At 39.1% G+C, this 26,934-nt stretch overlaps 2 protein-coding genes across 2 annotated transcripts in view; one reads left to right on the forward strand and one right to left on the reverse strand.

The window, feature by feature from the left end:
* Nucleotides 1–26,934, forward strand: part of EIF4G3 (eukaryotic translation initiation factor 4 gamma 3) — a 370,424-nt gene that overhangs the window by 299,394 nt on the left and 44,096 nt on the right. Inside the window, exons 18-23 of the mRNA XM_082833610.1 lie at nucleotides 725–922; nucleotides 17,977–18,123; nucleotides 19,547–19,783; nucleotides 20,823–20,927; nucleotides 22,332–22,464; nucleotides 25,127–25,221. Coding sequence (XP_082689736.1) covers nucleotides 725–922; nucleotides 17,977–18,123; nucleotides 19,547–19,783; nucleotides 20,823–20,927; nucleotides 22,332–22,464; nucleotides 25,127–25,221 — 915 coding nt within the window. The remainder of the gene's footprint in view (nucleotides 1–724; nucleotides 923–17,976; nucleotides 18,124–19,546; nucleotides 19,784–20,822; nucleotides 20,928–22,331; nucleotides 22,465–25,126; nucleotides 25,222–26,934) is intronic.
* Nucleotides 19,099–19,414, reverse strand: LOC309975930 (small ubiquitin-related modifier 2-like; the record flags this gene model as incomplete). Its single annotated transcript, XM_082861289.1, has 1 exon — nucleotides 19,099–19,414. Exon 1 carries the CDS (start codon nucleotides 19,384–19,386, stop codon nucleotides 19,099–19,101), a length of 288 nt encoding a protein of 95 aa, XP_082717415.1. The 5' UTR covers nucleotides 19,387–19,414.

The raw sequence follows: 26,934 nt of genomic DNA on the forward strand, positions 1-26,934 counted from the left end.
TATAGGCTGTAGTTCTTTTTCTTTGCATTATTCCACTGAATAGGACCTCCAGTAAGATTTTGAATAGGAATGGTGGGAACAGACATTTTTGCCTTGTTCCCAATCTTAGGGGGAAAGCATTCATTCTTTCACCATTAAGTAGGGTTGTCCATAGGCTTTTTCTAGTTAAGGAAGTTCACTTCTGTTTCTGACTTGATGAGGGTTTCTATAACATCATTTTAAAAGACTTCTGCCTACTATTTTATACCATGATTTGTATTATACCATAATGTAGACAAATTCCTATTTTAAGACATTTAAGTTATTTGCTGTAAAGGGTTATTGATGGAAGTTATGATGTCTAAAACCTTTTTTTAACCTATCCTTAAATATGAATAAATTTCTGAAAGTATAATTGCTGGTTTAAAAGGCACTTCACAGTTTTAAGAGTTTCAGTATGCATTGCCAAATTGCCCTTGGAAATGTACCAAATTATAGTCCCACCAGTGAAGTGGAAAACATACCTAGTTCCTTGAATTCTCATCTGTAGTGAAAAAGAGGTGGTGTAAATTTTTACTACATGTTAAAATAGATGGATTTAATTATTTCTATGACTAGTTCACAATCTTTGTTAATAATTTAGGAAATCACACTTATAAATTATAAACAAAATATTAATCCTTATAGAAAGCATCATATTGTCACCGTTAATATAATATTCTTTTCTTTTTTGTGGTCCTTCTAGGAACTTTTTAGAAAAGTTCGAAGTATCTTAAATAAATTGACACCACAGATGTTCAATCAACTGATGAAGCAAGTGTCAGGACTTACTGTTGACACAGAGGAGCGGCTGAAAGGAGTCATTGACCTGGTCTTTGAGAAGGCTATTGACGAACCCAGTTTCTCTGTGGCTTACGCAAACATGTGTCGATGTCTAGTAACGGTAAGAAGAGAGGAAGGAGTAAAACCAGAAATCTCCAAGAGGTATATTCTCCCCTCACTACACATTCTTCCCAGAGTGTTAATGGGGCAGAGTAAAGGGGAGAATATATTTTTAGTACTTTATGTAATATCCTCATTGTATAAAAATAATCTTGCTTTTTAAAAATATCTACTCACGTCTGGAGGGAATATGGAGATGAGACTGAAATAGGCATGATATGGTCCCATGCAATGTGAGGAAGATCAAGTAAGGTTTAAATTTCTACTGTGAAATTTTTGTCATGGGCAACCAGTTTTTCCTGGGGTGTCACCTTATAGAAATAAAGCAAATGCTTACATTTACATTTAGATTGAAAATTGAAAAACATGTTGATTCTAAGTCTAGCCTTGGTAAAAGTGATAGGGTAGTTGTGGTCATAAAGGTTTCAAACTGATGATACTATCTTAGAAACTATTAGATTTCTTTCTCTTTACATTGTCCACAGCCTGTCAAATCTAGGGCAAGAAAGAATGGGAGACCAAAGAGCTTCTGGTTAGTGTTCACTGTCCTCTATTCTGCAGTCATAAAACTGCCATGTGCCATCTGTGTTTTCTCTGCCTGTTACTGTTACCAAGGTACTTGTATCAGAAATGTGTGTCCTTTAACATTTGAGTTTTTTCTTAAGTATCACAACTTATTATCATTGTGCCTCACTATGAAAATTCAAAATTCCATCATTTTATACAAGTATTTTTGAGTACCTGTGTCAAAGGTAGGTAAGTCTGTTGGGACTTGGAAAAGGTACATTTTCTGTCTTTAAGGTACTAAAAATCCATATTGGAAAAAATAACATTAGCATGAAAAAAATCACTTATAAGGTATATTGTGATATTACAGTGTGTTGATGTCTGAAGGGGTGGTTTAGCCTGAAAAATCAAGTTGAAGGAAAAAGAAATCACTATATTTGTGGGAGAATGACAAACTTTTCTGAAGCAAGTAGAGTTTGAGTTCAGCCTGGACGGAAGGGGGTGGGGGGTGGGTACAAGTATAGAGAAGGAAGAACGTATTCCATGCAGGCTCAAGTCTAAGGCAACAAGCATGGCATAATGATTCCAACCACTGACTTTGGAGTATCATAGTTCTAGGCTTAAAATTTTAAGTTTAAAATTTAAATTTGAATTCCAACTCTGCCATCTGCTGACTTTATAACCTCAGAATAGTTACATAACTTCTTTAAGCCTCATTTTTTAATCCATAAAATAAGATTAATTCATACAACTTAAGGTTATTATATTGATAAAATTAATTAAAATAAATGAGATTGCATATGTGAACGTCCTAGCTCAGTACTTGCGTGTCGTAAGCCCTAAATGATTCAAAACTAAATTGGTGGTGGAAAAGATTGTGAAGATCTTAAAGTGCTAGATATAGAATGAGGATGATTATAATAGCAGAAACCATCTATTTAGCGCCTACTAGGTTGCACTATGGGTAGGTGGTTTACATTTGTCATTTTAACAGTTTTTATAACCCTGAAAGGTCAGTGTTATTAGCCCCACTTTATTGAATAAGAAACTGAGGCTTAAAAAAGGGTAAATAACTTGCCCAAGGTCACATACCTAGTAAGTGGCAGTGCTAGAGCTCAAATCTAGGATTATTTAACTCCATCACTTGCCATATTGCCTTCTAACATACACAGTTATCTGAAAGCAAACTGATTCTTCAGCTCATGCCTCTCATTTTCATTGTGACAGCCATGACATCATGTAGTCAGAAATTAGAACTAGGACTAGATCCCAGATCTTCTGGTTCATACTTTTGTGCTCTTCACCAATTTTTGAATTTAATGCTACAAGCAATGAAGGGTTGTTAATTTTTTTTAAAAGGAGAATACTCTTGCTGAAAATAACCCTTGAAAAGGCCTGGGCATAATACAAGTTATTTTGGAATGGGAAGAATTCACAGATAAGCCAACCATTTATGGGACTTTTGTTATGATATACCCTCTTATAATTAGATTTTTTAAACTATTGGATTTTTTTAGATTACAAAACAACCACCTATTGGAATAAGTCAAACAAAATAGGGATAAACACAGAGAAAGGTAATACTCCTCACTTGTAGCCCCAGCCAGTTAAGCTTCCTTTCTTTCCAAGGCGATCAACGTGAACGATTTGGTTGTACCCTTCCACAATTTTCTTTATATTCATAAAATCATATAAAAATGTATACATATGTATAAAGAGGATATTTAAAATTTTCTCTTTAATTGAATTATATCATGGTTTTGCATTTTGCTTTTTTTTCCACTTAGTATGTTTTGGGCATCCCGCTAGGTCATTACAGATAGATTTTACTCATACCTTTTTAGTAGTTGCATATTTCGCATTACACACACACACCCTCACACACACACACACACACACATAAAATTTTTCCATTCATTTTCCTCTCTTCTGCCCCTGCCCCCCGCCCCCACCCCATGTTGTTTCTAGTTTTTTGTTTTGGAGGTTTTTCTGTAACCGGAAGCAGCACTGCAATAAACAGCTAAGTGTATTTATTCTTACATGCTGGAGCTTTTACTTCTTTAGCATAAGTTCCCCCAAAGTTATATCATATACCAAAGGATATATATGTTCTTAAACTTTTTTTATTGCAGTATAACAGAAATACATGCAGTTTGGGAAAAGAAAAATTGCTCATTTGTAGTTTTTGTTAAATTAATGATGTAAGTACTCTCTTAATGGTTAATTTTAAGCTGCCAACAGTTTGACACTTGACTCACAAATTCCTGTTTAACAGTTGGCCCTCATGAACTAGAGTGAACCAGCTTTAGCACACCACTACAACATGTACACAGAAGAATGTACAAATCATTAGGTTATAGCTCATTGTATATCAGCAAAGTGAACACACCTACCACCCTGGTCAGTAAGTGTAATTATACCTTTCTTTCTTCCTTAAAGGTGACCACTGTCCTAACTTGTAACACCATAGCTAACTTACTTTTGAGATTTATTTTATTTTATTTAAGGGTGATTTATTTTACTTACGGGTGGCGGTGGGAATAGTCATAGATTTCTAATACGAACCAAATACAAAAATCAAACAACCATAAGAATAATGAAAAGCTAATCTTTTAGGAGAAAAATAAGGAGGCTATCTTTATGAACTTAGAGTGGGGAAAAATTTCTTCAGCAAGAATCAAAATGAATAATCTATAAAGGAGAAAAATAGCAAGTTTGTTAAAATTTATAACCCTTGGTGCAGCAAATGATGCTGTAAATAAAAAAGATAAAGCCACAGCCTGGGAGAATCTATTTGGAATACATATAGCTACCAAAATATTAGAATCCAGAATTGAGGAGGGAAAAAAAGCAAATCAGTAAGAAAAAAAAGCAGCCCAATTAAAAAATGGACAGTTCATAGAAATGAAAATCCATTGGCTCATAAACTTAAGAAAAGATACTCAGTGTTATTCATTATTAGGGAAATGACAAGATAAAATACAGTTCTATGCAAGTCACATCCATGAGAGTGAGAAAAAAGAAACCATTTTGAAGTGTCGAGAAAGAGAATATAATCACTTTGGAGAGTAATTGGACAACAATAGTGAAGATGTTCATATACTATACCCCAGTAATTTCACTTCTTGGTATATACCCCAGAGAAATTCCCAGTTGTGCACTAGGAATCATATATTAGAATGTTTATTTATGTTTTGATTTTAATAGTGAACAATAGGAAACAACTGTAAAAAGCCTAAAGAAGACAATAAGAATATACCACAATTTATTTGGTCAGTGGATTTGAATAGTAATACATACACAAAGTAGTTAAAATTAATGATGTAGGAATTCCCTGGCGGTCCAGTGCTTAGGACTTGGCACTTTCACTGCTGTGGCCCAGGTTCAGTTCCTGCTCAGGGAACTAAGATCCTGCAAGCCACATGGAGCAGCCAAAAAAAGAAAAATGAAAATTAATGTTGTAGGGGCTTCCCTGGTGGCGCACTGGTTAAGAATCCGCCTGCCAACTCAGGGGACACGAGTTTGATCCCTGGTCCGGGAAGATCCCACATGCCGCAGAGCAACTAAGCCCATGTGCCACAACTACTGAACCTGCACTCTAGAGCCCTCGAGCCACAACTACTGAAGCCCACACTCCTAGAGCCCAGGCTCCGCAACAAGAGAAGCCACCTCAATGAGAAGTCCACGCACCGCAATGAAGAGTAGCCCCTGCTCGCCACAACTAGAGAAAGCCTGCGCAGCCACGAAGACCCAATGCAGCCGAAAATAAATAAATTTTTAAAAAATTAATGATGTAATGCTAAGTGTATCAGCATAGATCAACCTGAAAAACGTTATTACCGAATTAATAGTATGACACCATCTAATAAAGTTTTTAATATGCAAAATAAAATTATTATTTATTAAATATATATAATACAATTATACAAATTGGAAATAAACACCAAATTCAAGGTAAGAGAAAGAAGGAAGTAGGATTAAGATAAACTGTTGTGGCTTCTGGTATTGGCTGGTTAGGTGACTCAGAGCACCTTTCCATGGATAACAATTAGAAAAGCTGGTCACAATATTTTAAAAAATCTTCAATGTATCAGAGAGCTAAAAGACAGTAAAGAATTTCTAAGATCCTAGAAAAGGTAGAAATCAGAAGAAAAGTGAGACATTTGGTAAAACTTACCCCTAGAAGAGGCAATTAAAAGTCTTGAACAGGGGCTTCCCTGGTGGCGCAGTGGTTGAGTGTCCGCCTGTCGATGCAGGGATCGCGGGTTCGTGCCCCGGTCCAGGAGGATCCCACATGCCGCGGAGCGGCTGGGCCCGTGAGCCATGGCCGCTGAGCCTGCACGTCTGGAGCCTGTGCTCCGCGACGGGAGAGGCCACAACAGTGAGAGGCCCACGTACTGCCAAAAAAAAAAAAAGTCTTGAACAACTTCTTTTTCACAGACTTTCATTGGGTTACGGGCACAAAAGTTGGATGAAGGCCCACCAAAAGGAGTAGCAGAAGAGGCTCTAGTAAATCCTCCTATACTTTTGGTTGGGATCCCAAAGGACTGAATGTTTGGAACAAGGGTGAATCAGAAATTCACCCACTCTCGGGACTTCCCTGGTGGTGCAGTGGTTAAGAATCTGCCTGCAAATGCAGGGCACACGAGTTCGATCCCTGGTCTAGGAGGATCCCACATGCCACGGAGCAGCTAAACCTGTGCACCACAACTACTAAGCCTGCGCTCTAGAGCCTGTGCGCCACAACTAATGAGCCCACGAACCACAACTACTGAAGTCCGTGTGCCTAGAGCCTATGGTCCACAACAAGAGAAGCCACCACAATCAGAAGCCCACGCACTGCAATGTAGAGTAGCTCCCGCTCGCCGCAACTAGGGAAAGCCCTCACGCAGCAACAAAGACCCAACGTGGCCAAAAAATATAAAAAAAGAAAGAACGAAAGAAAAAGAAATTCACCCACTCTCACAGGAACTGTAGTTCAACATCAAATCATCTCAATCCTTGAATTTGGATTATGGTGATTTCAATGTTAGTGCCCCCTAGGTACCTGCAATAAGCAATCAAAAATTCTTTTTAGAGACTATCATACTAGTCTTCAAATTATTTATATGAACAGTTTTTCAAATAAACTGTCCAGCACCCAATTAAAAATAATTAGACACACAAGGAAAAAAGACAGTATGAATGAGAACCAACAACAAGCAAATGCCCTACATTGGGACCCAGATACTGGCTTTATCAGGCACAGACGATAAATGAATATGCTTATGTTCAAGGTGATAAAGATAGATTGAAAATTTCAATAGAGAATGAGAAAGTATAAAAAGGACCAACTAGAAAGTCCAAAACTGAATATTATAATAAAATTAAGAACTCAATGGATAGATTTAACATCATATGAGACACAGATGAAGAAAAGAATTATGAACTAGAAGACAAGTCTGTAGAATCCAGATTGAAGCACAGAGACCCCCAAGAAAGGAAAATTACAGGGAGGGTAAAAGATGGTAAGATCAAATGATTTCCTACAAACCCCAAGCATGATTTTTTTTTTTAAGGGTGAAAATAAAGGAAAGCTTTTACAACTAGTCATAGTAAAGCTAATTACAAGAAGAAAAAGATAGTAAAGAGAACAATAATTTGCAAGTTTCTTAGGACACAGAAGTCACCATATACAAATGAAAAGACTGGTAAATCAGACTGCATTAAAATTAGCATTTTTCATCAAAAGATGTCACACTATTAAGTGAAAATGCAAGCCACATGTTAGGAGAAGATAATTGCAACACAAAAATCCAATTAAGGACTTATATCAAAGTTTTTCTTAAAAAACTAATAGAAATCAATAAGAAAATAACTCCGTTTTTTAAATAGACAAGAGACTTACACAAACACTTCACCAAAGAGGTTATCCAAATGACCAATAAATGTGAGAAAATTAATCAACTACATATAAAACCATGTAGTAACACCAGATTGCTAAATTTACCAGATGTTTGCAAATATGTGAAGCAACCAGAACTCTCAAACACTGCCAGTGGGAACATAAGTTGTAACAGCCACTGTGGAAAAGAGGTGAGATTATCTACAAAAGCTGAAGTTATTTTTCCTGCTATAACCAGCATTTCCATTCTTAAGTATCAATATATACCCAGCTGATAAACACACATTTCTTATGTGCCAAGAAACATACACAAAAATGTGTCATCATTCATAACGGATCAAAACTTGAAACTGCCCATCAACAGCAAAATGGATAAATTGTTGCATGTTCAGTCAACATGGACAGTTGGACTAGGACAGTCAACCCAAACTATAACTATGTACACATGGATCTAATAAGAAAAAGCTTTAGCAGAAGAAGCCAGACCCAAAAGAATATATACTATGTGATTTGTTTATTTAAAGTTCAAAAATGAAACAGTGGTTTCATGGTGTTTGGGGATGCATATCTAGATGGTAAAACAAAGAAAAGCAAGAAAGTGTTTATTATAAAAGTATAGGGTAATGGGATTAACTGTGGAGGCTGGAAGGTGGTAGTGCTTTGAAAGGAGAATTTAAGTGAGGCTCTGGGAGGCTTTCAGTGTTCATTAAGCTAAACCTTAGAAAAAAAAAAAAAAGAACAAGCAATAGAGTGAAAAATAAAAAAGTACTCTGGGCCCTTGAACTTTAATGTTTAGTTTCTTAAAAATAAAAGATCTAAAGTAAATATGGCAGGACTTCCATGGGGTGCAGTGGTTAAGACTCCGCACTCCCAATGCAGGGGGCCTGGGTTTGATCCCTGGTCAGGGAACTAGATCCCACATCCATGCCTCAACTAAGGAGCCATAGGTAAGGAGCCTGCCTGCCCCAACTAAGACCCATTGCAACCAAATAAATAAATATTTATAAATAAATAAATAAATATGACAAAATACTAAGTTTTAGCAAAGTTTAGTGATGAATACATGAATGTGTGCTCTTTTATTTTAAGAGAAGAAATGGAGTTAAACTGATTATTTTCAGATGGCATGTCTATGGTCCAGTGTTGTCCAAAGTTGAAATGGTAGTATATGTTTCACTAATGCCAGCTTAAACAGATTTTTTTCCTTTAAGTTTCTGTTTCCTGTGCTGATGTTTCCTGTGAAATCAAACAAGAAGGATCTACTCTCTGCAAAGTTTTCCAAACCTTCTTGACCACAGACAGTTTGGTTTGTTTTTTTTGTTTTGTTTTGTTTTTTGCGGTATGCGGGCCTCTCACTGTTGTGGCCTCTCCCGTTGCGGAGCACAGGCTCTGGACGCGCAGGCTCAGCGGCCATGGCTCACGGGCCCAGCCGCTCCGCGGCATGTGGGATCTTCCCGGACCGGGGTACGAACCCGTGTTCCCTGCATCAGCAGGCAGACTCTCAACCACTGTGCCACCAGGGAAGCCCCTGTGTTTTTTTTTTAAAACATAATTATTAGTTTGATAAACAGTACCTCCCAATAGAATGAGAGAAATTGAAGACAGTGAATTAAAAAATTAAGGTATTACCCAGGGGAGGTGTTCTTTTTCTATCCATTATATTCATTAAGTTATTTAACTAAATTCTTTGTCATTATCAATATATTTTACTAAGACACACCCACAGGTCAAATTGCAAGGTCTTTGGCCTGATTCATAGTTGTAAGAAATGTATAGACCTATGTCACTTTCATGGATTATCCCTGTTGGTCATTTGAAGTAATGGAATCTAGTTATAGTTGCCCACATAATCATAATTATGGCCCTAAGTAGTAGTAGGGAGAGTAAGGAGTAGTGGGAATCATAGCAATATTTTTTTGAGATGTGTGCTAAAATTGTTACATCTAACTCATTTAATCCTCACAACCATTTTATTATCCCTATTTTATGAAAGTTAGAAAATTGCCTAAGTAGGAATTTTATACATATAGAGGTTTCGAATGTTAAATGATAGAACCCTAGCTCAAACAATGGCCTATATCAGTGGTTTTCAACTCTCAAGGGTGGTTTTGTTCTGACCTTGGGCAATGTATGGAGACATTTTTGGTTATGGCTACTGGCATATTAGTGGGTAAAGGCCCAGGATGCTATTAAACATCCTACAGTGCACAAGACAGCCCCCCTACAACAAAGAATTGTCCAACCCAAAATGTTAATAGTGTCGAGATTGAGAAACCTGGTCTAGATGGTTGAGATTTTAAGATTTAAGAGAATACTTGTTTTCATTGTTCAGAGCTGGGTTGTTTTGTTTTGTTTTGTTTCGGCCGCTCTGCGCAGCTTGTGGGATTTAGTTCCCTGACCAGGGACTGAACGCCCACCGTCGGCAGTGAAAGTGTGGAGTCCTAACCACTGGACCGCCAGGGAAGTCCCTCAGTAGTCTTTAAACCTTTTTTCTGCCTCTTTCTCGTTCACCTGGATCACACACCTCCATCTAAAACCTCCTTTGTTACTTTGCAGTGATTATCTAGGGGAGGGCTTGAGAATACAATTATATTGTGTGTCAGATTTCCATGACATATTAAAGGGTAGGCTTTTAAGAAAGGAATTCTGTAGATTTACAGAGGAAATTGATATAATAGTTTTGGCTTTACCCAGTTACTCTGCATATGCCGTATTTATTATGTACACAGACACACTTGTTTAGACATATACGCAGCTGCCTGCCTCTACCATGCTCTGCTGAGTGCAACCTCTGGCACATAAGGCTTAAGGGCATCATAAGAGATCGTAAGCTGTGCCTCTGGAGTATGCTGCTGCTTCTCCTAGTTCAACTAGGAATGACTGAAGAGACCTGCAAGACCTCCTTCACAAACTGCGGGGCATTTAACTAGAACTCAGTACTCCTCTTAGGAGGAGGAGGACATCTGAATCCAGCGGCCAGTGAACAAGAGTAGACAAGAGAAATTGCTATCCTGTATCTAAATCTGTGCTTAAATAAAATTTTAAGTTGGGTTATTAGTCACTTTAATTGAGATGCTTTTGTTTTAATCAAAATTTAAAGAAAACCCCCATCTCAGAACTCCATTAGAACGTAAGTTCCTAAGGGCAGGGACTTTTTCTGGGTTTTTCCACTGCTAAATTCCTAGTGCCTAGAGTGGTTCCTGGCACATAATAGACCCTCAGACATATGTCTTGAGTGAGTGGGTAGATGCATGAATGAAAGAGTAACTAACAACTTTTTATTGTATAACTTAAGACCGTACTTTTGTTACTTTTTATCTCTGCTGTGGCAGGCATGCATACCTCAGCTATAGAGAGTGGCACTAAAGGGTATATTTTTGAGCATTCTGTGTGTGTCCTGTTATACCACATCCAAGACTTTTTTTTTTTTTTTTCACCACTCATTTGGAATGTCTTTATTAACAAGTATGTACATGAAGATAAGAAAGGCCATGATTTTACTAAGTATGTACATAAAGATAAGAAAGGCCATAAAGGTCTTTATTAATAAGTATGTACATAAAGATAAGAAAGGCCCCTCCTTGGAAAGAACTGCAAGGTCCCAGCCACTGGACAGCATAATGCCATCTCATGAAAAGCCCTGATGAATCCAACAGAAATGTGCTCAGATTTCCCTAGGGATTGACCTGGGAGGTAGGGAGGGAAGGGGGGCTGAGGAGGGGGGTGCGGAGGCCAATGTACCATTAGCCCTCCTTTGCTTCACCACTGGTGGAGCATAAGCTTTAGTAAGGCAGCTTTCAAAGGGGTGCAGGGTGCAACCATCCCTTTCTCCTAATTGTCCCTGGACTCAGGGTATTGCAGTGTTGGGCACCTGAGTACCTCTATAACCAGGGCACTCAGGACCAGCCTTGGGGCTCTCACAATTCCCCAACTCAGACTCACAAGCCACCCTCCAATGTCACACTGCAATTATCATTCCCCTCTAAAAGCAGAGACTTTGATTCCCTTTATCCATCAAATAGGTATAACACAGCACTGAAAACATAATCAAAGGAAAAATGTACACATTGTGTACATCTTATTACTTGATCTATGGAGACTCTTCAGTAACTCTCTCTCATACCATGATTCACAAGGGTTTTATAAACCATTGAAATCCTCTTAATAATAGTGCATATTTTTTAAATTTTATTTTATTTTTTTATTTTTGGCTGTGCTGGGTCTTTGTTGCTGCGCATGGTCTTTTCTCTAGTTGCGGCGAGCAGGGGCTACTCTTCATTGTGGTGCGTAGGCTTCTCACTGCGGTGGCTTCTCTTGTTGCGGAGCACAGGCTCTAGACACGCGGGCTTCAGTAGTTGCGGCATGCGGGCTCAGTAATTGTGGCTTGTGGGCTCTAGAGCGCAGGCTCAGTAGTTGTGGCACACAGGTTTAGCTGCTCCACGGCATGTGGGATCTTCCCGGGCCAGGGCTCGAACCCGTGTCCCCTGCATTGGCAGGCAGATTCTTAACCACCGCAGAGCCTGGCCAAGAAGATCTGCTCCCAGCCCAGAACCGAGCCGCAGAACCGCAAGTCAGCTGGCAAAACTCGAGTCTTAGAAGCTGCTGGGCTCCTGCTGGACAAGGCCGAGGGCGTGAAGATCCGCGACGACGAGCACCTGCTGCAGGAGGCCCCGAAGCGCAAGAAGAGAGGGGCGCAGCGCCAGCGCGCGTGGGAGGAGCGCACTGCGCCCATCCAAGACTTTTAACGTTGCCACTTTTTAAGTGCTTTAAAGCAAGATGTGAAAGGAAGGATAGGACTGATTATAGGAAGAGATAATAAGAGAACAAGGGAGACACAATTAAATCTCTTCAGAAATAAAGCCTGGAATTACAGACATGAAAAGTTGGCCTTAGGCAACCAAGTGGCTGGAGTCAACTGGAGGAGGAAGGATGTGCAACTTGCCTGAGGAGAGATGAAAAATGTTTGTTTTTTTTATTTATTTATTTTTTAAATGTTTTTTTAACTTTGGCTGCATTGGGTCTTCATTGCTGCGTGCAGGCTTTCTCTAGTTGCGGCGAGCAGGGGCTACTCTTCCTTGCAGTGTGCGGGCTTCTCATTGCGGTGGCTCCTCTTGTTGCGGAGCACGGGCTCTAGGCACGCAGGCTTCAGTAGTTGTGGCAGGCGGGCTCAGTATTTGTGGCCCGCAGGCTCTAGAGCGCAGGCTCAGTAGTTGTGGAGCACAGGCTTAGTTGGTCCGTGGCATGTGGGATCTTCCCAGACCAGGGCTCAAACCCGTGTCCCCTGCATCAGCAGGCAGTTTCTTTGAAGAAAAGATTGTTTTGAAGAAAAAGATTGATGAGAATTGACTTACCGTTTCATAACTTGACCACTCCCTTTTCAATCTTGTGGGTATGCCTAAGCACTGTATACCTCTTCACATGTATCTAATAGAGCTGCATTTTGATAGATGTGTTCATAATACATACAGATTATGTTAAGTTCATTTTTAGGTGGGAATTTACTAAGGTCAATATATAACCACTGATAAATGATAGTATGTCACCATAGACCTATGAGTTATAGTCAGACAGTTGATTTATTGCTGTTCACTTTGCATTTTAGAGTTAGTTTGGGGGTCCCACTTGTTTATATTATAGTAGTCATTCCAAATACTTTACCTCAGACCAGAACATGCTTCAAGCAAAATAACTACTGGGCCATGAGTTACCACTAGCATCTTTATGTTCTGGGACAGCATTCAAAATCCTGAGCATGCTAAGCAAGGCCAGTACTTGTCCTTCTATTTTCTAGTTTCCTATTTGACTATTATAATTAACACACAGCTGATAGTCCTTGATGATTCTCAGGGAGTTTCATCCTGTTAAGGATAAGGAGTATCTACCCTCAACACTAACAAATATATTAGCAGTACAAATCCTATTGCTTGAAGAAAATGACTACCTGATGCTGACAGCATTCATATCCAAGATTGCTGGCTGACCGGTATGTGGACAGGTCTCATCACAATATGAGATGGACACTGTTAGTTTACAGTGTAATGTAATGTCACATGGTTAGTTTACTGTTGTGTGAAAATGAAAATGTAGGTGCTCTCCAGCGAATCTAGCTTACCAAGCAGTCTTACTATAAAATATTCCCCCTTGACTCCCTCACTTCCTGAGAAATCATCTCCCAAACAACCCATTTGAAACACTTATGTATCTTAGTTTTGATCACGGACTACTGTTAGATGAAAATTATACTTGTTGGGATTTCCCTGGTGGTGCAGTGTTTAAGAATCTTCCTGCCAATGCAGGGGACACAGGTTTGATCCCTGGTCTGGGAAGATCCCACATGCCGCAGAGCAGCCAAGCCCATGAGCCACAACTACTGAGCCCGTGTGCCACAACTCCTGAAGCCCTGCTCTGCAACAAGAGAAGCCACCACAATGTGAAGCCTGCGCACCACAACGAAGAGTAGCCCCCGCTCACCACAACTAGAGAAAGCCTGCACACAGCAACGAAGACTCAAGGCAGCCAAAAAATAAATCAAAAAAAAAAGTTTTAAAAAAAAGAACAAGAAAACTACAGTTGTTTAGAGAGATCTTTTTCTCACTTTTGCATGTCGCCTTTCATTTTTGCTATTATCCACAATCACATCTTCAAGCATCTACCTTGTCTCCTGTTGCAGACTGGATGTTTGTCTCCCTCTAAATTCATATGTTGAAGCCCTAACCCTCAGTGTGATGGTGTTAGGAGGCAGGGCCTTTGGGAGGTAATTAGCTTTAGATGAGGTCATGAGGGTGGGGCCCCATGATGGAACTTGTGCCTTTATAAGAAGACGAAGAGGCACTAGAACCTCATTTTGGACACATGAGGATAGAGGAGAAGGCAGATGTCTGTAAACCAGGAAGAGGGTCCTTCCCCAAGAACCAAATCTGCTGGCACCTTGATCTTGGACTTCCAGCCTCCAGAACTGTGAGAAGTAAATGTCTGTTGTTTAAGCCACCAGTCTATGGTATTGGGTTGGTCAAAAATTTTCACTTGGGTTTTTTTCCTTAAGATGTTACAGAAAAACTGGAACAAACTTTTTGGCCGACCCAATATGTTGTTATAGCAGCCCTACCAGACTAGACACCCACTCCTCATGTTCTGTTCTAACTAACCAATTTTACTGAGTCTCCTGACCAATGTCCAGCTGACAACACATGCTGACTTAATAATGTCATAATCCTGTTTAACTTATCATCTCTTAAGAAGAAAAAAGTTACCATGCATCACAATTCTCAGAGGATATATCCTCCCTGGCCTATTTCCATATTTCCACAGCCTTGTTAACCATCCCCAGAGGACCTTAAGATCAAGTTCCAAAACAAGTCTTAAGGGAGTTGTGTAGCTAGACATTCATTCATTTGGAGACAAATGTTCTTGCAGATTTGTGTCCATTCTGCTGATTGTTTGATTTTAATACTTCCATGTGAATATATCTAAAAAGCTTATGCACAATCACATGTTCTTTATGTCCTATACATGTGAAGTGTCCCATGACCATCATTTTGGGATAGCAGATGCTCAATTCTCTTGCCTTTTGTGGTTCTCTCTCTAATTGCTTTGTGAGCTAACTTAAATACTTTCTTTGATATTTATGTTACTAGAATACAGATTTCTCTTAATTTTTACTTACAAACATGTCAAATACAGCTGCAAGTTTAAATGTAGCTATATTAGTTTATTGTACTCTTACTTATGTGCTAGAAACTATTATTTGTTTTACTTAGACTATCTCATTTAATCCTTCAAACAGTCCTAAGAGATAGATGTTATCCCCATATTAGAAAGAAACAGAAGTTTGGTGAAGCTAATTCATTTGGCCAAAGTCACATGGCAGATCTGGGGTTATGACTATCTCCAAAGCTCCTGTTTCAACAGCTACTTTATGATGTCCCTCAATCTGTAATCACTGGAATGCCTCCTTCTGCAGATGAAGGGACTAAGGCTTAATGAGGTAACTTTCTCACATTTACATACTGATTAGGTATAGAGCTGGGATCCAAATCCTGATTTTATGACTCAAGATTCCAGTGCTCTTTCACTTTTAGTGTTCCCCACACCCCAGGTAAACTTTATTCTTTGTGACTTATAAAGTGTTTCCCCCAAACCTGGTTCACTGGATGCTTAAAGCTGCACTCTAGGTTAGACACAAGGATTGTGCCTCCCTTGTTTTTAGATGATGAAACGAACTTGGGTTAAAAGAATTGCCTTTGTTTAAAATCAAGTGAGCAAATCTTTTGGTCTTTAACCCAACACTTTCAACATAGCCTTCCCTACATAAAAGGTGTAAAAGGCAAAGCTTTTTATACATTTTGTGTAGGGAAAAATTCTCCTTTGCTTTATGCCATTTCTCTTTGTTTCTGTAAACCAACATATCACAAGTTGTATTTATTTAACCTTTCTGACTCATTTTAATTCTGGTTCCTCTCACCATAAGACAGTGGCTTGAATTTTCATATTATCTACATTTTTCTCATTTTCTACACAGTAAATCCATAATGCAGGAAACATCTCATTATGGCCCAGGTGATTTTTATTATATCACTCTATTATGTTCTTAGTGTTAATATAGATAATGGTGGCGAATATGCCAGGAGGTTGGATAGGACCTTTTGACTGGTTTACTTGTGTTCCTATACAGTAGCAAATTGGATGTAACTGCTGATTTTTAGAACCTTCAGTCTATTCTGGAACCTTATGTCATGTTGGTGCTCTGTTATATATAACCTTGCTTGTAGATATGCTTCTTGTAGTGCATTGTTGTATATTCTGGGTTGTATATAGTAAGAGTCTACTTTGGGCTTTTACTTTGAAGAAAACCTTTGCTTTTGTGTAGCATTTCTTTTCTTTAAGGCTGACTAACACCTACTCTTGTGTGATCATAGAATAGGCCTGACTTTGAAGTGACTTGTAGTCACTTGCATTTGAATGGCCTGAATTTGGAGATAGGGACATGCTTTTCTATGGTTGTCTAAAAAGTATTTGATCATCTTCCCCTCTTTCTAAGTTAATGTTTCTTGCTGAAAAGAAAGTATAATGAAACACTTGACCCTTGGTTGGTAAGAACTGGACTTGTTGAATGGTCTTTCATATCCATTGGGAATATGTTGGAGAGTGTGCCATCAGGTCTGGCACAAATATATTGTACTATAGTATCGTAGTCCTCAGTCCTCAAGTTTCTAGCCATTCAGCCTTGATCAGTAGTTGTCCAAGTCCATTCTGGTTGACAACTCTTTTGTGAGTATGAATACAACACGTCCCATTTTTTACCAATTTCTCCCACTAAATCTAGGGTGAAGACCATGTATTTCAGAACTTTGGGAGCCACTGTGATTCTAGAAAAACCATTTTGCCATGTGAGGCAATGACTGTTCAAAATGGTACTCAGGGGATTTTGTCTGTAAAATAGAATATTTAGTCAATCACTGTACCGGTCCACTTTCTTTATATTCTAAATAAGAATGTCTCTGTGTCTGGTTACAAGTAACCTTGAAGGTGTGAGCTACTGCAGTTACTAGAAAGCAATTGTCATTGGATTTGAATGGAAATCTTGTAAGCATCTTGCCTCCAAGAGGCGCCTCCCCTCCACCCTGAGTCTTTCTGTATATCAAAAGAATGTTTCTAAGGTGGGCATTTATTAGACTGAACTTTTAGAGAATTAGTCATTTCTTTTGACACATAAGAAATAATAAATAGGGACTTCCCTCGTGGCGCAGTGGTTAAGATCTGCCTGCCAATGCAGGGCACACGGGTTCAAGCCCGGGTCCGGGAAGATCCCACATGGCACAGAGCAACTAAGCCCATGCGCCACAACTACTGAGCCTGCGCCCTAGAGCCCTCGAGCCACAACTGCTGAACCTGCAAGCCACAACTACTGTAGCCTGCGTGCCTAGAGCCCGAGCTCCGTAATGAGAGAAGCCACTGCAACGAGAAGCCTGCGCTCAGCAACGCAGAGTAGACCCCGCTCGCCACAACTAGAGAAAGCCTGCACGCAGCAACGAAGACCCAATGCAGCCAAAAATAAATAAAGTACATAAATTTATTAAAAAAATAATAATAATAAACATACTATATTGATAATCAAAGTAAATACTAGTATTACAGTGTTGTGACATTCCCCTTAGGAATAGATATCTCAGAAATCCTCAACTGTGTCCCCGCACTTCTGCTTTTTTCTAGAATAAGGACCTCACCTCCAACAGTTTTCCTGTGGCCATGAAATTCTCCCCTGCTTTATTTCGTTTTTATTTGTTCCTTTAAACCAAAGTACCTACAGTAGTAGGAGGAAAAACAAAAGTAATAACCCTTCAGAGTTAAAAAGGTCTGGAGGAGTGCAGAATCATGACTATAGTAATATTACAAGGATTTCAGTCAGCTAGAGGCACAACCAGTCAGAGAGGATACAGTACATTTATATGAGAGGAATGTGTATCTTTTCTGTATAAAACTTAAAACGTCTTAACCATTAAAATATGAAATGCCTTACGCTAAATTGTATATATCTTGTAGAAAGAATGCTTACCTGTGGTTCGGTCAGCGTTATTTTGCACAATAAAGAAAATAGATATTTTGAGAAAATCATTAAATTTCTTTCAGTAATTTTGCCGCTTTTGCATTTTCCCATCTGGATGCAGCTGAAAGTACCCATGGCGGACAAGCCTGGTAACACAGTGAATTTCCGGAAGCTACTACTGAACCGTTGCCAGAAGGAGTTTGAAAAAGATAAAGCTGATGATGATGTCTTTGAGAAGAAGCAGAAAGAACTCGAGGCTGCCAGCGCTGTAAGTATTTTCATGGAAAGACAGTGCTTGTGCACTTCAAGTATTAGCAAATAGAATTTTCAGGAAGCTGGCTACAATATCTTCCTACTACTTCAGTAGGTGCCTGTGGCCTTTTCTTCACGTGGAAATACACTGTATTGGTGTTTAGAGGAATGCTTTATTCCTTTTAGTGCCACATGTAAGGGCAGCTCAACCTTCTAAGATAGGGATTCAGAACCTAGACTTCAGAAAGGTCACTAAATTCCAGAAATCTCCTGAAATGGATGCACACTTACAGGTATAGTTTTGTTTTCTGAGTAGGTCTGTAGTTACTGTCAAAATATCAAAGGGTATCCCTGACCCCTAGAAAGGGTGAGGACCATGAATCCAAGCGTATTTTTTTTTTTAAACAAGAAATTTATTTAAACGGCAAGACGCTTGACTTGAAGGGAAAACTATCTAGGATTCATTTCTTTTAGAGTAATTTATCCCTACTTAAAGACAGGTTGCCTTACATGTAACAGCTACGTACAAAAAAGTTATAAAATTGTCCTTGGTTTTATAATGATACATGAAAAACATTAAAATTCTCCAATCGAACAAGGTATGCAAGAGTTTTTATGCTGGTTTTCTTTTCGTTAAATAGTGAGAGCAAAATAACTTACTGGAATTAAAGATAAGAGCTGAAGGAGCATGCTACTAATGGAGAAAAGGGGGTATTTTCACAGAACCAGTGTTTTTCCCCATCCCATCTCCATTTGATGTCGATCAAAACATACCATTGGCCATTTAGTTTAAAAAAAAATGCAATAAACTTGTGCATATATACCAGTTACTTTATGTACGATAAAGGAATGGGGAAGGGGATAATGAAAGAATAGAGAAACTATACTGTAATAGTCAGGATGTGGTGGAAATAAATTGCGGTTTTCTAATTGAGAACGTCTTCTTGGTCTGGAGGAACAGAATTCTGGAGTAAAGTAGCAGGTTTCCTCTTTAGTAGACACCTCCTGTCTGCTGTTGGAACACATCAATTGCATCTTCATCCTCCACTTCCAACTGTGCAGGTGTGTCTGTTTCATTGATCGGCTGCCCATCAAATTGGGACCTGATCTGCCTCACTGACAAACCCTGTCGTTCACAGTAGGCTTTCATTAGTTTACTAAATGGTGCATGCCTCTTAATATTAAACTGCACCATGGAACCATCCTGCCCTGCCACCTTCAAATTAATACAGTCATTGTTCTCCATCTTGATTCTTTCCTTGGGCTTTTCATCAGCCATGGTGAGCACTGGAGTCTCCTCAGCTGCCGCTTCACAAAAGAGGTACCAGGTCCGCCCTGAACAAGCACACAAGCAGCACCGGTCAGGCGTATGTTTTTAGCATCTATTATGCAGTACCATGTTCATCATCAAGATTCTGTTATTCTTCCTTACACAATAGCCGGAGGAGAGGACAAGGCTTCATGATGAACTAGAAGAAGCTAAGGATAAAGCCCGGCGGAGATCCATTGGTAACATCAAGTTCATTGGAGAACTCTTCAAACTCAAAATGCTGACTGAAGCCATCATGCATGACTGTGTGGTGAAGCTGCTAAAGAACCATGATGAAGAATCCCTCGAGTGCCTGTGCCGCCTACTCACCACAATCGGCAAAGACCTGGACTTCGAGAAAGCAAAGGTAAACCCCAGACCTCAGAAACCTCCGGCAGGGACTCTGTCAATTGCGGAAGAAGTAGACTGTCAACACGAGCGTCCATCTCGCCCCAGCAGTCTAGGCTGCCTGTGTTTCTTCTTTTGCCCTTCTCATTGTCATTGTTGGGCCATCATGCTCCTTACCACATTTTCATTAACGTCAGAAGTGAAGAGGGTCCCAAATTATATAAAAGCCAATTCATGAATTGAGATTATTTGTCACTTGTCCTTTTTCTGCATGACTGTTTCACAGGTCATTTGTATGTGTATGTATAGCAAATTGTGGACAGAAATTTTGGAGAGAAAAGCTACTAAGGGCCAGGACTGAGGGTAAGACAGAAACAAAGAAGACACGATAGCTTTCTCAAGTTTATGCTCTAATTAAATAGAGCATTAGCGACAGAGCTATCTAACCATAATATAAGAAATCATTAAAAGTATTATAATTCAAATATAGCATGGTACTTTCCAAATAACGGGTAGGGAAATTAGAAATGCATCAAAGAAATAATGTTAGAAATGTTTCATAACATCAGAATCAGCTAGGATTATGTTTGGCTATGACAGAAAACCCCAAATATCAGTGTGTTACACAAGACTGAGGTTAATTTCTCAGCCATGTAAATGAAGTTCAGGGGTAAGAAGTCTGAGGCTGGCCTGGTGGCTAAGCGATGATAAAAAATTTCAATTCCTCCAGCTTAACATTTTGTCATCGCTAAGGTGTAGCCCTTGTCCTTACTGATCTGATAGCCAAGAAGGTTGGAAAGGGGCAAAGGACACAGCCACCCCTCTCTCAAGGTTCCAAGGAGCTGCAGTATGACATTTTCATTTATATTTTGTTGGCCCGTGACTGTGACCAGCTGCCTGGAATATGTAGCCTTTATTTTGGGTGTCATGTTCAATTAAACATTCTACCACATGGCCTTTTGGCTGTCAGTTGTGTTTATAGGCCGTTTAAAATTCTACATGGTAAAACTACATTTGAATTCCTCAGCGAGGAATACTAATGATTTTGTATCCTGCAGCCACGTATGGACCAGTATTTTAATCAGATGGAGAAAATTGTGAAAGAAAGAAAAACCTCGTCTAGGATTCGATTCATGCTTCAGGATGTGATAGACCTAAGGCTGGTAAGTAGAAAAATAAGCCTACCACTACAGTCTCTCTTCAGGAGTTGGCTTGGGGAGGATGTCCTAAGATTTACATTTACAGCTTTTGCTGCCTGACTCTCAGAACTTGAACTGACAAACTTTCGTGAGGGAGTTATGTGAAAGGACAAAGGGCATATACACCTACCTGTCTGTTACTTGTTTCTTTTCTTTATTCTGATTTTCAAACCACCTTGCAGTTTTGAAATCAGCCATTCTGTGGTCATTTAAATTTAGTCTTAGCATGATAAATAATCAGGAAGGCTCATCTTCAAAGTGAATATATTTAACTTCCCTAAGCCTTACATTTTAGCCTCTGAAATGGTGATGTTGCCTACTTTGCAGATGTGTTACGAAGATTCACTGAGGTAATTATGTATCGTGCCCAGCTCAAAAGAGATGTTCATGTTTTCCTCTCTTTTTCTTACCGTATACCCTCTTGTTCTGCTGATTTTTTTTTTTTCTCATTTCTCCTACCAGGTGTGGTTTTTACCACTACCACCTCTTTTCCCTTTTCCTATATTAACTCCTACAGGGAATATACTGCAGCTGACGCTAAGCTAGAGAAAGTGAATATAGGTCCCCCCCTTCCCTGCCCTGCACCCAGACCAGATGGCATTGATGACGATTCTTTATCTTTCTAAGCCGAGGTGTGACCTCAGGATCCTTCTTATTAACAAAGCCACTACCATTTGATCAGAATTTTGAATGCTGATTTCAACCTTTTTGCCATTCTTGCCTCAAGCTAATATAAATGTTAAAAACTTCTCCGCCTGTTCCTTCAGTCACTCATATTGGTATCAGATGTTGAGACTTTAGCTGGGAAGGGAAGTAAAGGGAGAAGTGTAACTATAAGGAGACAGCTTGTTTTGTCCTTAGCGGAGAGGATAACCGGAGCTCAGAGCGGTGCAACATTTTGTGTAGACACCAGAACCTTGATATGGGTGGGAGAAAAACGCTAGTCATCCTCGATTTAGAGCCCCAACGGAGTGTGCTATGAACTGAGTGGCAACATACCAGACTAAGTCAAGGCCAAAGAATCCTGATCTTCGTTGATTCCTCTTCTCACTCCTTTCAAAAATACAAAATGATAAAATGCATAGATAGGTAGGTAGGTAGGAAGGAAGATAGATAGATAGATAGTTTGGCCAGTCTTTCACTCTGTCTTTATCCGTCAGCTATTGGAATGCTCAGTATACAGTAGCTCAGGGTTGATTGAGAAAAATTTAATTATTTGGCTGTAATGAAAAACTGGCATAGTACCAGATTTTATATGTATTTTATACTTTTCCAGCAAAGTATAAAACAGATTCTCAAAAATTTCATTTTTATTTTCCTTTTTATTTTTAGTTATCTGACTGATAACTTCATTTTCTCCTTTTATAGTGTAATTGGGTATCTCGAAGAGCAGATCAAGGGCCTAAAACTATTGAACAGATTCACAAAGAAGCTAAAATAGAAGAACAAGAAGAGCAGAGGAAGGTCCAGCAACTCATGACCAAAGAGAAGAGAAGACCAGGTGAGGGGTGCAGTCCACCACGCGTTAGAGAACTTGGGAGTTTTGAGGGATAGATGTTTAAGAATTCTATTTTTAAATATGAAATGAGAGCAGAAAGACTAACCCAAAGAATGGAGTGGTGATTGGTAAGTGAAGCAGCTTCACCTGGAGACTGGTTGTTGAGTAAAAGCAGAGAATACAGGAACCAAACATGATTTCTTTGACTACTTCAAAGGCAGTAATCAACAAGACTTTATTGAGCATCTTCTGTATACTCAGTATTGGTGAGAGATATAAAAAGAAGTAGAAGATATAGCTCCTTCCCTCTGAAAGCTTTCAGTTTGTCGGGAAAGCCAAAACTAATAAAGGGTACATTTTCAAGCAAATGGAAGATGCTATCAATTATGAAATGTATTCTCCACTAAGGCTATTAAAATTCAGAAGAGGAGAGGTGGAAACCTGGAGGAAATCTTTATTTGAGGAAGGGGCACTTGAACTGGGTGTTGGTGGATGGACGATATTTGGAAGGGAAGGAAAAATTTTAGTCATGAAATTAAAATAAACATATACTGTAAAGAGGAATCAGTAAGCCTGATTAGAGTAAAATTTAAGTGTTCAGAAGGAATGGAAAAATGTTTGTCCAGAAGAATGGAGCCAGATTAGGAACTTTCGGCTTGATTTGACATTAAGGAGCCATTGTGTGTTTTTGAGCCAAAGGAGTAATGTCATGCTAGAGATGCATAAATAAAATGAGTCTGTTGCTCTTCACATGATGAATCAAGGGCTACACTGAACTCAGAAATGTTGCTGTTGCCTGAAATGCTATGTGGAGGAAGGTAAGATGAAAGATGAAATAGAAGGCATTTTACACCTGAGAAAATAGAAAGTCTATTGACTAAGTTTAGGAACATTGGAAGAGGAAAACTTTTTCAGAAAGGAAATGATCTTCTTTTTTTAAGCCTGTTCCTTCTAAGATGACATCCAAATGAGAATGCTCATTTTGTCCACTGTACAGTTAAGTGGTCAGTTGAGTGACTGGGTCATATTAGTTTAGAGGTTGAGAGCATAGACTGGAGCCAAGCTATCTTGATGTGAATTTCAGCTCTCCTGCATCCTAGCTGTACGACCTTGCACAAGTCACTTAATCTGTAAAATTGATCACATAATAGTACCTAGGATTTGGGTGAGGTTGGAATGAGCTAATATAGGTAAAGTGTTCAGCGTAGCAACTGCCACCTAGTAAATACTCAATAACCATTAGCCCTTATTTACCATAGACACTGTATAGCTCATAGTGAAGTTCTGAGAGATGAATCCTCCAGGGAAGAAAGTGTGCTTTTCCATTTCACAGGAACAAGGAATAAGCAAGCCTGTTCATGATCATTAATACCATTTAGCAAAGAGAGAATCAAGAAATACGTGAGGATTGGAAAAGCTTTTGGACAGACAGTTTGTGGTCTTTCATTCATTTATTCAATAAATATTTATTGAGTGCTTGTCACTTAACAGGAGAGACAAAGTCCCTTACCTCAGGCAGCTTACATCTTACGGGGAGTGGGAGGTGGGGTGGGGAACAAATGCATAAATATACAGTTTTGCCAGATAGATATGTTCTATAGAAAAGCTAAAACAGAGAGGGAGGGGGTAGGAGTGCAAGGTTTGATAAATAGAGGTTACAGTTTTAAATAGGAAGGTTGGGCAGCCTATTAAAAGTTTGGTGTTTGAGCGAAGACTGAATGAAGTAATGAGTCATGTGGATATCTGGGGAAGAAGGTTTTAGGCAAAGGGAATAATAAGTACAAAGGCCCTGAAGCAGCCTTTTCAAGGATCAGCAAGGAGGCCAGTGTGGCTACAGCAAAGGGCACGGGGGGGAGTGGTAGGACATTGGGTCCAAGAGGAAGGGGGCCAGATTATTTAGAGTTTGTAGGCCATTTATAAGGAACCTGTCTTTCTCTCAGAGTGAAATAGATAACAGAAGTGTTTTGAGCAGAGAAGTGACAGGACCTAACTCACACTTTACTAGGGTCACACTGGCTGCCATGATGAAAACAGGTGAGGGTGAAAGCAGGGAAGCCAGTGACGATGTTTTTATACCAGTCGAGGAGTGTTGCTGGCTTAAACCAAATTTGTAGTGTTAGTAGTGATTAGAAGGGGCTACATGCTGAATACATTGAAAAGGTTGAACTGACGAGATTTGCTGACAGATCAGGTGTGACGTGTGAGAGAAAGAGGAATCAAGGTTTTCTGCCTCAGCAGCTGAAAGTTTGGAGAAGCAGGTTTTGGGGGGATGATCGAAGCATAGTGTGTCATATGACACCATTAAGTGAAATAAACTTTGCAATAAATTATTTCCATCTGATCTCTCCCAAAGTGTTCTCATCATTAACTCTATAAACATTAGATTTGGCCCTCCCTTGTCTAGCACTAAATCCCTATTCATTTGTATCAGTTGGCTTCTTCTAGGTCAGTAATGTTTCATGAGAGATGGATACGAGCAAAGTACTTCTACTTGATACTTTCATGTTGTGGGTAGTAAAGAGACTGTCAGCAACGCTTTTACAATTTCTTTTGTCGTTTTCCTGGGTTTTGATTGGAGCTGCTGAGTTGAAAATATTGCTTGCCCTTTCATTGTCAAACTGATTTGAGACAGATGAGAGAGCGGCTGGCTCTGTCTTCCCTGCAGGTGTCCAGAGAGTGGACGAAGGTGGGTGGAACACTGTTCAAGGGGCCAAGAATAGTCGGGTACTGGACCCCTCAAAATTCCTGAAAATCACTAAGGTGAGTGTGACATTTAAACACAACTTCAAACAGCCCGAAAACATGGCTCTCAAAATTATTTCTCATATAAAATAGCCATATTGCAGATTTTATGGGGTGGTGGTTTTTTCATGCAGTTGTATTTCTACAGCTCAGCATCATCAATAAGTGTATTCTTAGCTACTTGTCCTGGCATTAGTCCTTTTATTTCTATGAGTGTTTATTAAGGAGGACTAGGTTAATTAGGTTTACTAAGGCTTACTAATTGACTAGGTTAATTCTTAAAGGTATGAGATGCTTAGTATAAGAGAGATGATAACAAAAATTCTTGAGAAGTCATAGTTAATTGCAAGCTTTTATACATATATATATATACAGTATATTCATACTGTATGATATAATATTCATACTGTATAATATATATGCAGTATATTCTTAGCTCTGAGGAAGAAGCAGGTACCTGTCTAAGTCTAATCATGAAAGGAATGAATGGTTTGCTATACCCAAGGCATAAAAGAAATCACAGAGGACCTACCAGAAATTATTCTGTGATAAAGATTTAATGTATTCTCTTTCCTTCTCTTGAGAATCCATGGGCAGTAAGAGGAAAGAATTTTCTCCTAGCAGATGTTTTCAGCAGTGGAAGTTGATCACTATAAGCAGAATGAAGAGCCTTGGAAAAGATAGAGAAAGTAGAATTACATTTTGTAAAAGTGGAAACTTGTACAGCCCAGTGAGTTTTGCAGATCACTTTCAAGTGTAGTTTGATCCTTACTTGTAATATTATTTACATAGTCCTGAAAATTGGCAGCCTGCCAGTAGGATAAAGACAACCTGAAGCTAATGTTGAAAATATCAAATGGAAGAAGATGGGCTGTGTTGTTTGCATCTTTATGGTCTTGTCAAGGCATTGCTTCAGGATAGAACAGTCCCTCTCTGGGTCTCTTTTGATGTATCAGCTGGGATCCTGTTCTCTAAGATTCTGGTACATTCTTCCAGTTGTTTATGTCTCAGAGAAGGAATTCCATTTCTGAATACAACTTGATTCCCATCCACTTCCATTTCCAGCAAGAGACAGTTTTAACCAAAATCATTTGTCTGTGTTTTACAATATTGTTTCTGTGCATGGGCACTATGATAAGCCTACAACATTATTTCCTTAATATTTTGAAAAATATATAAATTAAAAAAATAAATGTAGTATATATTCAGGTAGTTATACTGTAGGTACTCTATATAAACATCTCATTAAAAGTTCAAAACCATTAAGCAAATTCACTGTTAACTGTTAACTGTCATATAGCAAACAGTACCGTCAGAATATAGTAATACCTTTGTTACAAGGCACTGCTTTATAGCTTTTGTGCTGTGGTGTGCATTTTATGAATAACTTGGATTCATTTGTACTGAAGTTGTGCTGGGAGAGTTAAACCTGAGAGATATCGGGCACCTTAACTCCCTGTCTTAACATTTCATTCTCTTTTGTCTTATTCCTCTTTATTGAATGCTCCTATTCCACCTCTCCTTCCCAGCCCCACCCTAGTTTAGGCTTTGCTAAAATGGGAAATCTTTGTGTCTTTCAACCTGTTTTCTGACAGTCACTTGAAGAGATTAATGAGTTGACTTTGTAGTATTTGTTTACTCCTTTTTTTTTTTTTCTTTTTTCCTTTTTTAAATCCCTGGGCATTATTGTAAGAGGGGAATCACTAGAAACTACTTAATGTTTAGCAGATT

This window comes from Leucopleurus acutus, assembly GCF_964270905.1.
Source record: "Leucopleurus acutus genome assembly, chromosome: 2".
Lineage (NCBI taxonomy): Eukaryota > Metazoa > Chordata > Mammalia > Artiodactyla > Delphinidae > Leucopleurus > Leucopleurus acutus.